The 13,765-nt window shown below is 52.2% G+C and overlaps 1 protein-coding gene across 1 annotated transcript in view; it reads left to right on the forward strand.

Annotated features, from left to right (window-relative positions):
- The first annotated feature begins 306 nt into the window (after window positions 1-306).
- Window positions 307-13,765, forward strand: part of HROB (homologous recombination factor with OB-fold) — a 13,623-nt gene continuing 164 nt past the window's right edge. Inside the window, exons 1-9 of the mRNA XM_007455147.1 lie at window positions 307-408; window positions 1,675-1,725; window positions 4,930-6,099; window positions 7,331-7,414; window positions 8,514-8,654; window positions 9,253-9,361; window positions 9,550-9,635; window positions 10,012-10,137; window positions 11,970-12,087. Of these exons, the coding sequence (XP_007455209.1) occupies window positions 307-408; window positions 1,675-1,725; window positions 4,930-6,099; window positions 7,331-7,414; window positions 8,514-8,654; window positions 9,253-9,361; window positions 9,550-9,635; window positions 10,012-10,137; window positions 11,970-12,087 (1,987 nt within the window). The remainder of the gene's footprint in view (window positions 409-1,674; window positions 1,726-4,929; window positions 6,100-7,330; window positions 7,415-8,513; window positions 8,655-9,252; window positions 9,362-9,549; window positions 9,636-10,011; window positions 10,138-11,969; window positions 12,088-13,765) is intronic.

Consider the following 13,765-nt stretch of genomic DNA (forward strand, 5'->3'; position numbering starts at 1 on the left):
CCGGGGCGGAAGACTGCGGTGAAGGGCCTTTGTGTCGGCGGGATAGAAATAGACCTGCCCCTTTAAGAGGGCGGAGACGCTGAGTGGCGGCGGCTTCGAAAGCGGCCTAGGACGCCAGCCGCAGCTTCCCGACCACCCACCTTCGGCCGCCACCTGGGCTGCAAAGACGCCTGTCTCCGAGCTCGCCCCAGAGACTCTGTCGCCCGGACTCTGACCCTGCCACCTGGACCAAGGCCGAGGCCCCGGTGACCCCTAGAGTCGGGGTCTACCCGGCCAAGCCGCGGCCGGAGACTACCGGCCGTCGCCATGGTAATGCCCTGCCTGGGACCACCAGGCCGCCCGGTCTTCTGGCCGCAAGGACCTGCCTTCCGGGTTCCAGCCCCTCCCCCGTGCGAGCTGCAGGGCCGGGTTAGGGTTTAGGGGAGAGCTCGGTGGGGTCGGGAGGCCTGGGCCCTAGTCAGGGCTCGACATGGACACGCCCGGACCCCCAGGGAAGGTCTCTCCACTCACCTCCCTCTGGGCCTCAGCTTCCTGCCTCTTGCCTTCCATTTCATCTTGGAGGACTCCTGTTCATCCTTCCCGGTGTGCTCAAACGTCACGCCTCTTGGGCCCCTCTTCTCCCCCTAACCCTTCCAGTCTGATCCTTGACATTCCGGGATAGGTCTCCCTAACTATAGCTCTTGCTGCTCTGGCGTCTGAGGTTAGGCACAGCCCTTGACTCTAGGAGTGACACACTTTTAATGTTGGCCACAACAACGCTGCTGCCCAGAAAGAAGGAACTGAACTGTGGACTGGGAGGCATCCCACCCTCCTGGGACCCTAGCTTTCGGGTGTTGGATTAGATAAAAACTACTGGCTTGACTTTCAGAATCGAGGCCACTAGGCTGGGCATGCTTGGATTTATGGGAGTGACCCTTATGTTTGACAAAGGTTCCAAACGCCAAACCTTTGGGATGTTGCAAAATCCTTAGGCCCACTGCACAGTGCTGGGTCTAAAGAATGACGCAGGCTCCCGTGGGCAGTCTTCTCTTTGCTTCCTCCCTCTTATTACAAGATTAATGCAGGGCTTCCCTGATGGCGCAGTGGTTAGGAATCTGCCTGCCAATGCAGGGGACACAGGTTCGAGCCCTGGTCTGGTAAGATCCCACATGCCGTGGAGCAACTAAGCCCGTGCGCCACAACTACTGAGCCGGTGCTCTAGAGCCCGCAGGCCACAACTACTGAGCCCATGTGCCACAGCTACTGAAGCCCACGTGCCTAGAGCCCATGCTCCACAACAAGAGAAGCCACCACAATGAGAAGCCTGCACACTGCAACGAAGAGTAGCCCCTGCTCGCCGCAACTAGAGAAAGCCCGCGCGCAGCAACGAAGACCCAACACAGCCAAAAAAAAAAAAAAAAAACAAATAAATAAATTTAAAAAAAAGATTAATGCAAATGAACCTGAGTGAATTATTTTACAAGAAAGGATTCTAAGTCATCTAAGTCTTTAAGTAAATCCCATCTCTTCTCTCCTCATCCCTTATTCCTCCCCCAAACACTAGCAGAAAAACAAACAAACAGAAAACAGCAAACCTGATGGTCTTGCTAGAATTGGGAAAAAGCAGAGTGAGGACAGAGTGTACTTGCAAACGGTATTTCTCCTCCAACCTCAATTGCTTTGTTTTCCTTTCAGGCATGCAGTCTGCAGAAGCTGTTTGCTGTGGAAGAGGAGTTTGAAGATGAGGTAAGGAAGTGTTGGTGAACAGAGATGGCAGAGAAGGTCTTAAGATGTAAACACCCAGGCCCAGAACCCAAGTTTCCTTTTACTTGACATGTATATCTTTTTTTGTCTGTGAGAGGCTGAGAAATGATGAGAAATGTAAACAACCCACTTAACTGTCTTAGAAACAAATGAAAAACCAGAAAGATGAGCTGCTTAATTGTCATACCTTTAAATTATAAGGGCCCTTGCCTGGAAGCTGTGTCATGTGGATGACTGGATCCACCTTCACGATGACATACTTTTTTTTTATATAAATTTATTTATTTATTCATTTATTTTTTGGCTGCGTTGGGTTTTCGTTGCTGCAGGCGGGCTTTCTCTAGTTGCGGGGGCTGCTCTTTGTTGGGGTGTGTGGGCGTCTCATTGCGGTTGCTTCTCTTTGTTGTGGAGCACAGGCTCTGGGCATGTGGGCTCAGTAGTGGTGGCTCGCGGGCTCTAGAGCGCAGGCTCACTAGATGTGGCACATGGGCTTAGTTGCTCCGCTGCATGTGGGATCTTCCTGGACCAGGGCTCGAACCCGTGTCCCCTGCATTGGCAGGTGGATTCTTAACCACTGGGCCACCAGGGAAGCCCCACGATGACGTACTTGATGTGGGAAGAAAATTTAGGGAGAGTCAGAGACAGCACAGTTACTGGACAGCAGGAGGCCCGGGGTCACCAGCTGGCTACCTGAGCCAGGGCAAAGTACTGCATTCTGTGGTCTTCCATTTTCTCTCTTATCACATATCATGGCCGTTCTTCTGCCATAAACATTCTTCCCTTCCCCCTCTCTCCTCAGAAGATGACACGTTAGACTAGATCTGAAGCTGGCATGTTAGAATCACCTCTGCCGAGGCCCTACCACACACCAGTTACATCAGAATTTCTGGGAATGGGCGCAGGCAGGGGTATTTCTAATCTCTGGGTGTAGCCAGAGACCACTGAACTAGTGATCTGCACAGCTGTCTTCTCACTCAGTTCTAACAGATATAGTTTCAGCTAGGAGGCCCAAAATTGCTATCTCAAATCCTTTTCAGAAAGAAACAGGATTTAAGTGAGTAAATCTCCAAAAGGTAAATTAAATTGCTTAAGAATACAGCACCAGGGACTTCCCTGGTGGTGCAGTGGTTAAGAACCCGCCTGCCAATGCAGGGGACACCAGTTCCATCCCTGGTCCAGGAAGATCCCACATGCCGCAGAACAACTAAGCCCGTGCACCACAACTACTGAGCCTGCTCTCCGGAGCCCACGAGCCACAACTACTGAGCCCGCGTGCCACAAATATTGAAGCTCACGTGCCTAAAGCCCGAGCTCCGCAACAAGAGAAACCACTGCAATGAGAAGCCCGTGCACTGCAACGAAGAGTAGCCCCTGCTCGATGCAACCAGAGAAAGCCCGTGTGCGGCAACAAAGACTGAACGCAGCCAAATAAATAAATAAATAAATGAATGAATGAAAAAGAAAGAATATAACACCAACAGCCAGGATGGCCTCCTGACTCCAGTCTAATGTACATGGAAACTATTAAACTACATTTATAGAATAGAGTTGTTTCTAGTTTATCAGTGAGAAGCCATTCAAACCTACTTTTTTGTCTCCCAGTGATTTTCTTTAAAAATCACGTTTAGAATTTGTCTGGATGCCTAATTGGTGCCTAGTGAGATGGTGAATGCTGCACCAGGGACCCTTCTGGCAGCCACAGTCCCACACTTCCCTTCCTTTGAGGCTTTTGGAACCCGAGGTTTGAAGGGAAAAACAGACCTTCCTCAGACCTCTTAAAATTCCATCTCTGGCTTGTCTCATTCATTGAGGCCCCAAGACATAGTGACAAAGGCACTTATAGATTCCAGTCCTGGTTCTGTGAAGTTACTTAAGCTCTCTGAGTCTCCGTTTCTGTATCCATAAAACAGGGGCAATAATAGTACCTATTCATAGGGTCATCATGAGAACTCATGGAGAGAATTCTGGTAAAATGTTTACATGGTACCTGGCACCCAGTGAGGTTTTTCAAATGTTAGATGTTTTGTTATCACTTGGGGACTTGATTTTTGTTTTTACAAATAATTCAAAACTGCCAGCTTTGTCAAGGAGATATGCGTCCTTGTCTTTGTCTTTCAGCTTTGGAGATGTGTAATTACGGGCGGAAAAAAGTGACCCTCCTGGGTCTTACCAGGTCATGGTAGGACTGCTAGGCTAGTAATGGAATTAAGAGTGAAGGACTCTGACAGCTCAAGTTTCTGTTCCATGACCAGTCCCTTTCCCCCTTCCCAAGACAGATGACATCATGTCTGAGAGTGAGCTCTTCAGCGGAAAAGGGCTCCATCAACTCCCAGGGTCATCAGGATTTTATTGCTGCTGTAATTATAATATTATTATTACTAAGTCCTAAGGTAGTCCTGTTAGAGTATGCTACTCTCCTGATAATACACGAAGCAAGAAAGATCCTTTCTCTAGCCTGGACAGTCCAGTGCAGCAGCAGGGGGTGGGGGTGGAGGGGACCTTCCTGTCAGTTAAATCAGCAGTTCCGACACCTTCGGAACAGGTCTGTTGCTCTTGAAGGTGTCGATCTCACCTTGCTTCCCAACCGGAATCCATACTTAATTTACCTTGCCTGAAAAGCTATATTTAACTTCTATCTATTTTGCAGGCTCCAAGGACTCTCTGGCTTACTGAAGACTAAGTGTGTGCGTGTGTGTGTGTGCGTGCGCATGTGCATGTGCGCGTGTGCGTGTGTGTGTGTGTGGTGGGGGTGAGGAGTGGGTGGAGGACAGGCAGCAGGACCAGATGGATAGATGCCTAGTGCACAGGCTCAACACCACAAAGCTAGTTTCCTTGAGATGGGTGTGTGACCTTGGGTAATTTGTTTGACTCCTGGGTGACCTGGTTCCTTTGCTTCTCCTACTGCTCTCCCAACTGCCGCCACCACCCCTCCCCAACCCCCACCTGAGACTGAAGAAAGAGAGAAGCTACCTGAAGACTTAGCCTTAGAATGCGTCTGGTAGAAGCCTCGCTGTGGGCTCCTGGGCAAGGTCAAAGGTGGTGAGAGAGTCCACCACTACCTTTCACACCTTGGTTTCTTGTTTGCGAGTATCTGCACACACAGACACACCACATGCCCGAAACAGTAAAAGCAGAGTGTTTCTTGATTTCCAGATGCCAAGACCCGCTGTCTCTGATTCTTTGTAGGATTTCTTGTCGGCTGTGGAGGATGCAGAGAACCAGTTTGCTGGCTCACGGCCTGTGAATGCTGGGTGCCTGAGACCTGTCTCTTCCCGGCCGCAGGAGGCCCAGCTACTGCCAGGCCCCACTGCTCCTTCAGAGGCTGCGGGCCTGCCAGCCCTGGGACTCCGCCTTTCTACCTCCGGCATGCCCAGGGCCATTGGAGGTCCACCTTCCACAGGAACAGCTCCCCTAAGGCCTGTCTCAATGTCCAGCAGCTGGACTGGCAATCAGGGAAGAGTGACACTGACAGAAGTGCTCAGTGAGACCCCAGTAAGACCCCAGTCCTCAGTCTCCCATCCCCAGCTCACCTTCAAGAGCAAACAGCAGGTGATTGGTGGCTTTGAGGGGCCTGAACAAGATGAATTTGATAAGGTCCTGGCAAGCATGGAGCTGGAGGGCCCCGTCATGGAGCTGGAACTTGGAGTTAGCAGTGAGGCCACAGGAATCCTGCCCACCTGGCGGCGGGAGGACTCAACATTGGCTAAAAAGGCCCGGGCAGCTGATCTGAGCAGACCTTGCCAAAAGGGGCCCATGCCTGCAACCCACATAACTCGTATCCCGTCAGCTCGGGATGTGCCCCCGGATCCTGTTGTCCGCTGTGGGACTCTGCAGTCCCACTTGAGGCCTGGTGCCACGGGTAACCTTCCTGTCCCAACTGCCTCAATGGTTCGCGGTCAGCAGCCCCATTGGGAAGTCTCTCCCGGTGGTCCCCCTCCTCAAGCACCCCAGCCTCTCCAAGCTGCTGGTAGGCTCATTCAGAGCAGCCCTCAAAATCATTTCCCTGGTCAGCCATTCCAGTCTCCAAATGCCTGCTTAACTGGCAAACCTCATTTTCTTACACCACAAACTCCCAACTCAAGCCGTGCTACTCCCTCAAGGACTATCTCTGGATTATTTCCTCGGGGGCCCTTCCAGCCCCGAGCTCCAGCATCTTCTGTCGAGTCTCCTGTCAGCACCCTGAAGGGCCCCCGTCCTTCTCCAGTCCCTCAAGCCGCTCTGCAGACGCCCATCATCACGAACCACCTGGTGCGGCTGGTCACTGCTGCCAACCGGACACCCCAGCAGCCCACTTGCACTTCCGCCCGCACCAAAACACGCCGCTTCCCCGGCCCCGCTGGGCTCCTGCCTCACCAGGTGAGTGACAGCTTCTTTCTGGCCAGAGCCTGAGCTCCCCAGGCTGCTGGGGGCCCAGGAGAGCAGCAGAGTCCCCGAGGATCTTCACGCCCCCCTAGGAAGGGGAGGAAGGAAGTGCAGAGAGGGAGCGTTTCCAAAGCTGTGGAGGAAGTCAGAAAAAGTGGGAAGAATTGAATGCTTGTAAACCCACACGTGAGATGTTTAAGGCTTGAGAATGTCACAATTTCCATACGTTTGTTGAACATCTACTGTTTCCTAGCACCAGGGCAGAAAGATTCATTCACTTATATTTGCTAAGGACTGGTATGTGTTGGGCACTTTGCTTGGACCTGAGAATACAGAGATTAACGTAGAAATAATTCCCGTCCTAAGGAGGTTCCAGGAGAGTGGAAGAAGCAGACACGAACGAACGATTACACATAAAAGGCACAGGGAGAGTGGAGGTCATTCCCTGGGTGCTCGGGAGACGCAGGGCTCCTTAGGCTTGCTGCGTGGGCTCTGGAGGGATGAGTAGGAGGTTTACGGAGGTGTGTGTCGGAAGGCTGTGTCCTGGAGGACATTGCAGCAGTGGAAAGACAAGAGAGCGTGTGCAAAGGCACAGATGCTATGGGAGGTCCACAGAATCACTCATAGCTGGTGTGGGGTCAGCGTCGGGGAGTTGGGGCTGAGCTGCGTGTGTAGATTTCGGCAGCAGTGGAGAGACAGGGTCCATCAAACTACTCTTGGATCAGATCCCAGGTAATTGGACTCAGAGGATCTGGTCTGGTTGTGATAGGTTACCCCCATTCCTCACATTTGAAGGGTGTTTGAAACGATTCCTACCTGTTAACTTGCTCTTCCCTGGCACTTTTAAGAGAAATCCAAGGAGACCATATACATTCCTCCTGGGATGGATCTCTGTAGGGAAGGATGAGGTCCCTGAGAAGGGGTGTGGGGAAAGCTGCCCTTTTACTCATCTCAGGCCTCTCTATTCAAGTCATCGCCCCCTTCAGGAAGCCCTGGGGTTTGTTCCTGGGCCAGCTCTAGCTTCCTCACACTCCCAAGACGACCCCCAAAGCATCTTTTTTGAGCTGCCATCGAGGCTCCTGAGACTTCCTTAGGAGAGATGTACTATGTGTTAATTGTCCCTGATCGTTTCCTGAACTCATTATGTAACCCAGACAAGAAGCTGTACTTGTAAATAACAGCTGCTGAGCTTGCTCTCGCCGTCTCCTCCTCTCTCCCCTTGTAGCACAGTGGGAAAAATCTGGACGACATCATGGTTTCCACGCCCCAGACTCCGACTCATGGTGCTCTGGCTAAATTCCGGACAGAGGTAACTAATTCCATGCAAATGTTAACTTCCTGGGGATCATTTAAGAGTGAGGGACATCCCTACATGTTTCAGTAGCTGAGGATCAGAGTCTGTGCTGCTCGGCCTGTTCCCTGGGGTCACACACCACAGGGCATTTGGGGAGGTGGCAATTTTCCTGGCATAAAGTGAAGCGTATCCTGATGCCAGAGGGGTGTGAACCAATACCATGAGTCCAGCCTTCTTTCCCAGCTAAGAAAGAAAGGCCCAGCTAACTCCATCTTCCCTCAGAGGAGAGTGTAATAGCTGTTGAAATTGTATCTCAGGAACCCTGCCTTTCAGGTTTCTGGGAATCAAGCTGGGGAGGATCTGGCTTCATCTTGCCTCTGGTGGGTTCCCTCTTGGTGGGTGAGACCCAGCCTCCCTCCTCCCTGGGATTCTGGTTGACCTGCTCCACTCCCAGACCCACTTTTGCTTTTAATTCTCTCTAGAAGTTTTTCTCTTTGCTGTAGCTCTGCAGATCCACCAGTCCATTTCAGCTCCAAAGCAATAAATACTCACCTAGATTCAAAGCATTTTTTTTTTTTTTTTTACGGTACGCGGGCCTCTCACCATTGTGGCCTCTCCTGTTGCGGAGCACAGGCTCCGGACACGCAGGCCCAGTGGCCATGGCTCACAGGCCCCAAGGCATTTTTTAATATAATAAGGTGAATAGTTAAAGCCAGAGACATCCCAAATAAAATATAATTGGTTTCAAAATTGCCTGGAAGCCTATAAATATATGTGGGGGCTCCCTAGCCCTGAGACTTTGCAAGTCCATTGTAAGAGACAAGCATAGATAGCCTTTTGCATTAATGTAATTAAAGTCAGGGCCTGATTTAAAGTAAAATGCCTCAGTGACAGTACCTTTGCTACTGTACCTTTGCTATTGCTTCTCAGCGAAAGAAGTGATATGCCACAAGGTTTCACACACCATTTTCTGAACTTGGAGATACATGAAGGGAGAGGTGTGGCCACCGTGCTGCAGGGAATTCGCTCTCCCACCCCTCCATCCCAGCTCAGTCAAGGCCTCTAGCAAAGTGGACCTGTTAATGCAGGCTCCCCTTCTGCTCTGTTATGCCAGATTGTTACTAGTTCCCAGGCATCGGTGGAGGAGGACTTTGGGCGAGGGCCCTGGCTGACCATGAAATCTGCTCTGGGCCTGGATGAGAGAGACCCTACCTGTTTCCTCTGTACCTACAGCATCATCATGGTGCTGCGGAAGGTAAGGGTCCTGGGTGCTGAGACCCAAAGGGAAGACCATTTTTATCCCTTTCACCAACCTCCTGCCCTGCTCCACCTTAGGAAAGGGGCTCTCTGTGCTCCCTGCTACCCCATGCCTGTCTCTGAGTGGCCCCTTTGGTTGTATCTTCCACTCACCTGCCTTTTCACAGTATCTGGCGTAGGTGGAGGTGGGTTATGGGCATGTCTCTGCACATCTGGGCCCTGAATGGGGTAGGGTAAACACACTGCTACCCCCAGAGGTCAAAGGTCACGTGCAGACTCACGTTAGTACATGTGCTGACGTATTCCTGCCTGTGGCCTGTGTGATGGAGCTCTATATGAATACATACACATAAACACACAAAAGAAAGGAGGCAGGGCAGACAAATGAAAGGCCCGCCAGCTTCGGGTCTGCCAGAGGGAGATGGGATGAGCCCTGTAGACTGCCCCTTGGCCCTCTGAAAAGGAAGACCATCACCACACCAGTGCTCTGCCCCCCTCCCGCCCCACCCTCCTCCCTCCCTGGGTTGCCCTGGCACACTTGGGAACCTTACAGGTGGGACGTGGCTGGCTCAGCAAATGCCTCTCCTTGTAACCAGGCAGCCCTGAAGCAGCTGCCCAGGAACAAAGTCCCCAGCATGGCAGTGATGATCAAGTCCCTGACTCGGAGCACAGTGGACGCCAGTGCGGTTTTCAAGGACCCCACAGGTGAGGAGTTAAGTCCTGGGAGTGTCTGACGAGTAGCCGCATTGAGGTCAGGAGGTGAGGAGGAGCCACCCTCTCCGTCTGCAGTTAGGAAAATTGAGGCAGTGTCTAGCCCCCTTCCCAGCCGGGGCCCAAACCAGTCGCTGTGCTGCCCTTGGCCCTGATACTGATGGGCGGTGTGGTGTTTGCAGGAGAGATGCAGGGCACAGTGCACAGGTTGCTGCTGGAGACACACCAGAATGAGCTGAAGCCTGGTTCAGTGCTGCTGCTAAAGCAGGTACGGGAGCTCCAGGTGGGGACCTGCTCTCCCGCCTCCCGCCCTGGAGAAAGCCCCGGGTTGTCTCTCTGGCTCCCTGCCCTCCCAGGGCCCAGGCAGAGAGTGGCTGCCCTAGTGCAAGACCCTGGCTCACTGGAGCCGAGTACAGGCCTGACTGCCATCCTTCAGGGGGCAGATGGGGGTGGGGGTCATGTTGTGAGGGGCCGAGGATGGGGTACATGGTTCTACTCTGGCAGCAGGGCTGCGGCAGGAGTGATTTCTGTGACCCTGGTGCAGAGGCTAGCAAGGGTGAGGCAGGCGGGACTGGGTGGCCGTCCGGCAGCACCTAGTGCTCTCTCAGGACATTGGACACCTTCCCCCCCTTTCTCTACTCCAGATCGGAGTGTTCTCTCCTTCACTCCGAAATCACTACCTCAACGTGACTCCCAACAACCTGGTCCACGTTTATAGCCCAGATTCTGGGGATGGGAACTTCCTCAAGCCATCTCAGCCCTTCCCCAAGGTAAGAGGAGCAAGGTGGAGTGGGGATGGGTCGAGCTGCTCTCCGCCTGGGTCTTCTGATTTCTTCCCCTCCTCTATCCTGGGGAGCAGGGATGTGAAGTGGACAGTTGCCCTGAGGTGAAAAGATGCCCTTTGGGGACAGGGCCATCTCTTCCTGTCCCTGGTCCAGCCACCTGCCAGATGGCACAGTAACAAGACCTAGAGGAGCAGCTGGCTTCTGGGTGGATCCCTGAGTGTCTGATGGCAGACCTGAACGTTGGAGAGCATGGGAGTCACTTGAGAACTAACCGAGTTGAGGATCCACGATGGGGTGGGGCCCTCAGTGAGTGACTGAGGGTTGGATTTGCTGCAGGTGGCAGTGCAGAGAACAGACAGCTACAGATGGTCTGTCAGGTGAGCCAGCACTTGCTCTGCATCTTCCCTTCTGGTTTCCACCTCTGCTAGGTGAGGGGGCGCTGGCCCAGAACTCCTTTGGGAACCAAGGGAGGCTGGGTTCCAGGCAGCTCCACTCCAGGGTGAGGGTGCAGGGCCCGGCCTTGACTTGACACACAGTGTCCCGTCTGTGGCCACCCCCACCTTCCTGGGATCCTGGGTTGTTTGTCATGACCTGGCCTGGGGGTCAGGAGACCTAGGTCATGGCCCTGCTCTGCTGGAAATTTGTAACATGACCTTGGGCAAGTCCTGTCCCCTCCCCTGCTGTTGCTTTGTCTATAAAATGAGTGGGTTAGACTCGATGACATCTAGTCAAGTTACATGTTTAGTTCTAACTTGCTGCTTCTCATCTTTCTCCCTAACCTTCTTCATTCTCTCAATATCACCCCACTTCTAAAAAAAGCATCTTGATTTCCTTTTTTTTTTTTTAATTATTTTTTTGGCTGCGTTGCATCTTCGTTGCTGCGTGTGGCTTTCTCTAGTTGCGGCGAGCGGGGGCTACTCTTCACTGCAGTGCGCAGGCTTCTCATTGCAGTGGCTTCTAGTTGCGGAGCGCAGGCTCTAGGGCGCACGGGCTTCAGTAGTTGCAGCACATGGGCTCAGTAGTTGTGGCTCGCAGGCTCAGTAGTTGTGGCGCATGGGCTTAGTTACGCCATGACATGTGGGATCTTCCCGGACCGGGGCTCGAACCTGTGTCCCCTGCATTGGCAGGTGGATTCTTAACCACTGTGCCACCAGGGAAGTCCCATCTTGATTTCCTTTTAAATTTCAAGTCACCCCAGGAATTCCCTGGTGGTCCAGTGGTTAGGACTGTGTGCTTCCACTGCAGGGGGCACGGGTTCGATCCCTGGTCAGGGAACTAAGATCCCCCTCGCTGCAAGGTGAGGCCAAAAAAAAAAAAAAAAATTTCAAGTCATCCATACTTGTTGGAAAAAATTGTACAGAATAAAGCAATGTGAAACTGACCCTTCTCCACTTCCATTCCCTAGGGCTAAACATGGTTAACAGGTTTAATTACTAATTTTAATTACCTGTTCATATATTAGCTAGTTTGGGGATTGTTAACAGCTCATTTTTAATTCCAGGCTAACTCCTCAGCATAATTCTGAATGGCGTCTTCACTCTCTGCTCCAGTTATAGAGATTCCCTAAAACATCAGATACCAGCAGAATTAGAAAAGAAAATCAGCCAAAAGTTTTCTGTTTTTCTTTTATTTTTTTAACTGTCTGCTGTTTGGGGTGTTTGGCATTTCAGCCCCCTCCCCACAGCATGGGCCTGGGTGACTGGCTGCTGCCACGTTCCTCTCTCCTGTCTTTCCTGAGCCCCCACCTATTCCTTTGAGGTTGTTTGGGCAGAACTGTCCATTTCAGGGGTATTGGTAACCAGATCCTCTGTCCCCAGGATCCAGGAAGCTTCCATGAAAGCCTCCAGCATGAGACTGAGAAGCCTGGGAAAGGCCTCAGAATAGCACAGAACCCAGAGGCAGGGGCATCACCTGAGAAAGAACTCCCAGAAGCAGGTAAGGCTGTCAGCCCACCCAGGAGCACAAGAGGTTCTCCTTCTATTTCCTCTTGAATAGCTCAGCCAGATTGTTCCTCCTCCTGTGAATCTTTGGATCTTACAGAATCTTAACAGAAATCAGATGTGGTGTGTTCTCTGGCGAGGCTGCAGGCCACAAACTAATTAACACAAAGAATGTGAACCAAAGCTCCCCAGTTTCCAGGCCATGTGCTGTTAGCCACAGGGGGAGATAGACTGGCACCATCCTTGAGTCTTCTGTGGACTGATGGCCAGAGCTCAGAGGCAGATTTCCCCATAGTGACTAAGCTCCAAGGCCCTCCAGGTGGTGCTGAGGGGTCAAACATCCATGAGGTTAGGGTGGGACCAGGATACATACCTGAGAGGCCCAAATACAGACCTTTGAGGGGAGGGCCAACTTGTTCCTCAGGGGGGAGCCTTACCCAGGTGAAGCTAACACAGTCCAGGTCTGGTCCTTAGCTCGTTGATTCCGTAAATTCAACCCTGTTTGGCCCCAAAGTTCGTGGGATTATGGATAGGTGTCTCGACGTTAACCGAATTTCACAGCAGACCAATGGATAAACCACAAAGCCCATTTCTTTATATTGTATGAAAAAGATTCCCATTTTCCTAGGCTCGCACTGGCTGGCTCACTCGCCTTCATTTAACCTGGTGTTTCTTCAGACGGTCACAGTGTAGCTAGTGAGGGGCAACTTTTTTTGTTATAATCAAATTGCAGTCCTGCTTCCCTGAGTACAGTGCTGGTCACGCCAATTAAATTTGAATGCCCCCAAACTGACTTCTGTCCTTCCAGCAGCAGTGTTTATCGAGTGCTCTGTGCCAGACTGGGAGCTGGCCTCTGCAGGTATAGTTTCCAGCCTGACTGGCTCTAGGGCTGCCTGATCCCGTCCATTCAGTGGGAGTTTTCTAGTTGGAAGCTAGGGCTCTGGTGTCAAAGGGATGCTACTTGGGGAGGTTGTTGACCTCTTTAAACCCTGTTCTCAGGTAAAGTGGGGATTATAAGACAAACTACCACGAGATGCCCTCTAAAGGGGCCCTGTGAGACCTAAATGAAGTGATGAGTATAACGTGTGCAGCCCTGTGCTGGCACCCAACATGCCCCCGGTACGTGTTAGCTGCCCTTGTTAACAGTCAGAGTAGCAGTAGGGCTTACTGAGGTCAGCTCTGTTTCCAAATTCTCAGACAGAAGCACCCCATCCAAGAACTGTAGTCGGGGACAGTTACTTTTGTCCCCTCTGCCCACAAGGCACTTTGGGGGAGGGGACGATGATGTCTCCCACTCTGCAGATGGGAAACCAGTTTAATGAACTGTGTGATTCTGAACACATCTAATGACTTCCTGGCCTTCTTTCTCCCTCTGTCCAACACAGAGGTTGCACTAGGGGACCTCTGCTCAGGCACTGTACCTGTGGATGGAAAGAGGAGCCATGAAGCCCCTGGGGGAGCCTCTTTCTTAGCAAAGTGGCCTGGGCATTTTGCCTCTGCCTTTGTTGTGTGTGGGTATGTGGGGGGCAGAGGGGAGGTGGAAGGCGGGCCGGCCGCAGGCCCGTCAGTGTGGGTGCTGGCGGCTGGGCGAGCCACCTTCCTGACAGCCTTCCCGAGGGTCGGGAGCCTTGGCTCTGAGTCACGTGGAGCCCTAATATTATCACTGTCTCCCC

This window comes from Lipotes vexillifer, unplaced genomic scaffold (genome assembly GCF_000442215.2).
Source record: "Lipotes vexillifer unplaced genomic scaffold, Lipotes_vexillifer_v1.1 scaffold1639, whole genome shotgun sequence".
NCBI classification, from domain to species: Eukaryota; Metazoa; Chordata; class Mammalia; order Artiodactyla; family Lipotidae; genus Lipotes; species Lipotes vexillifer.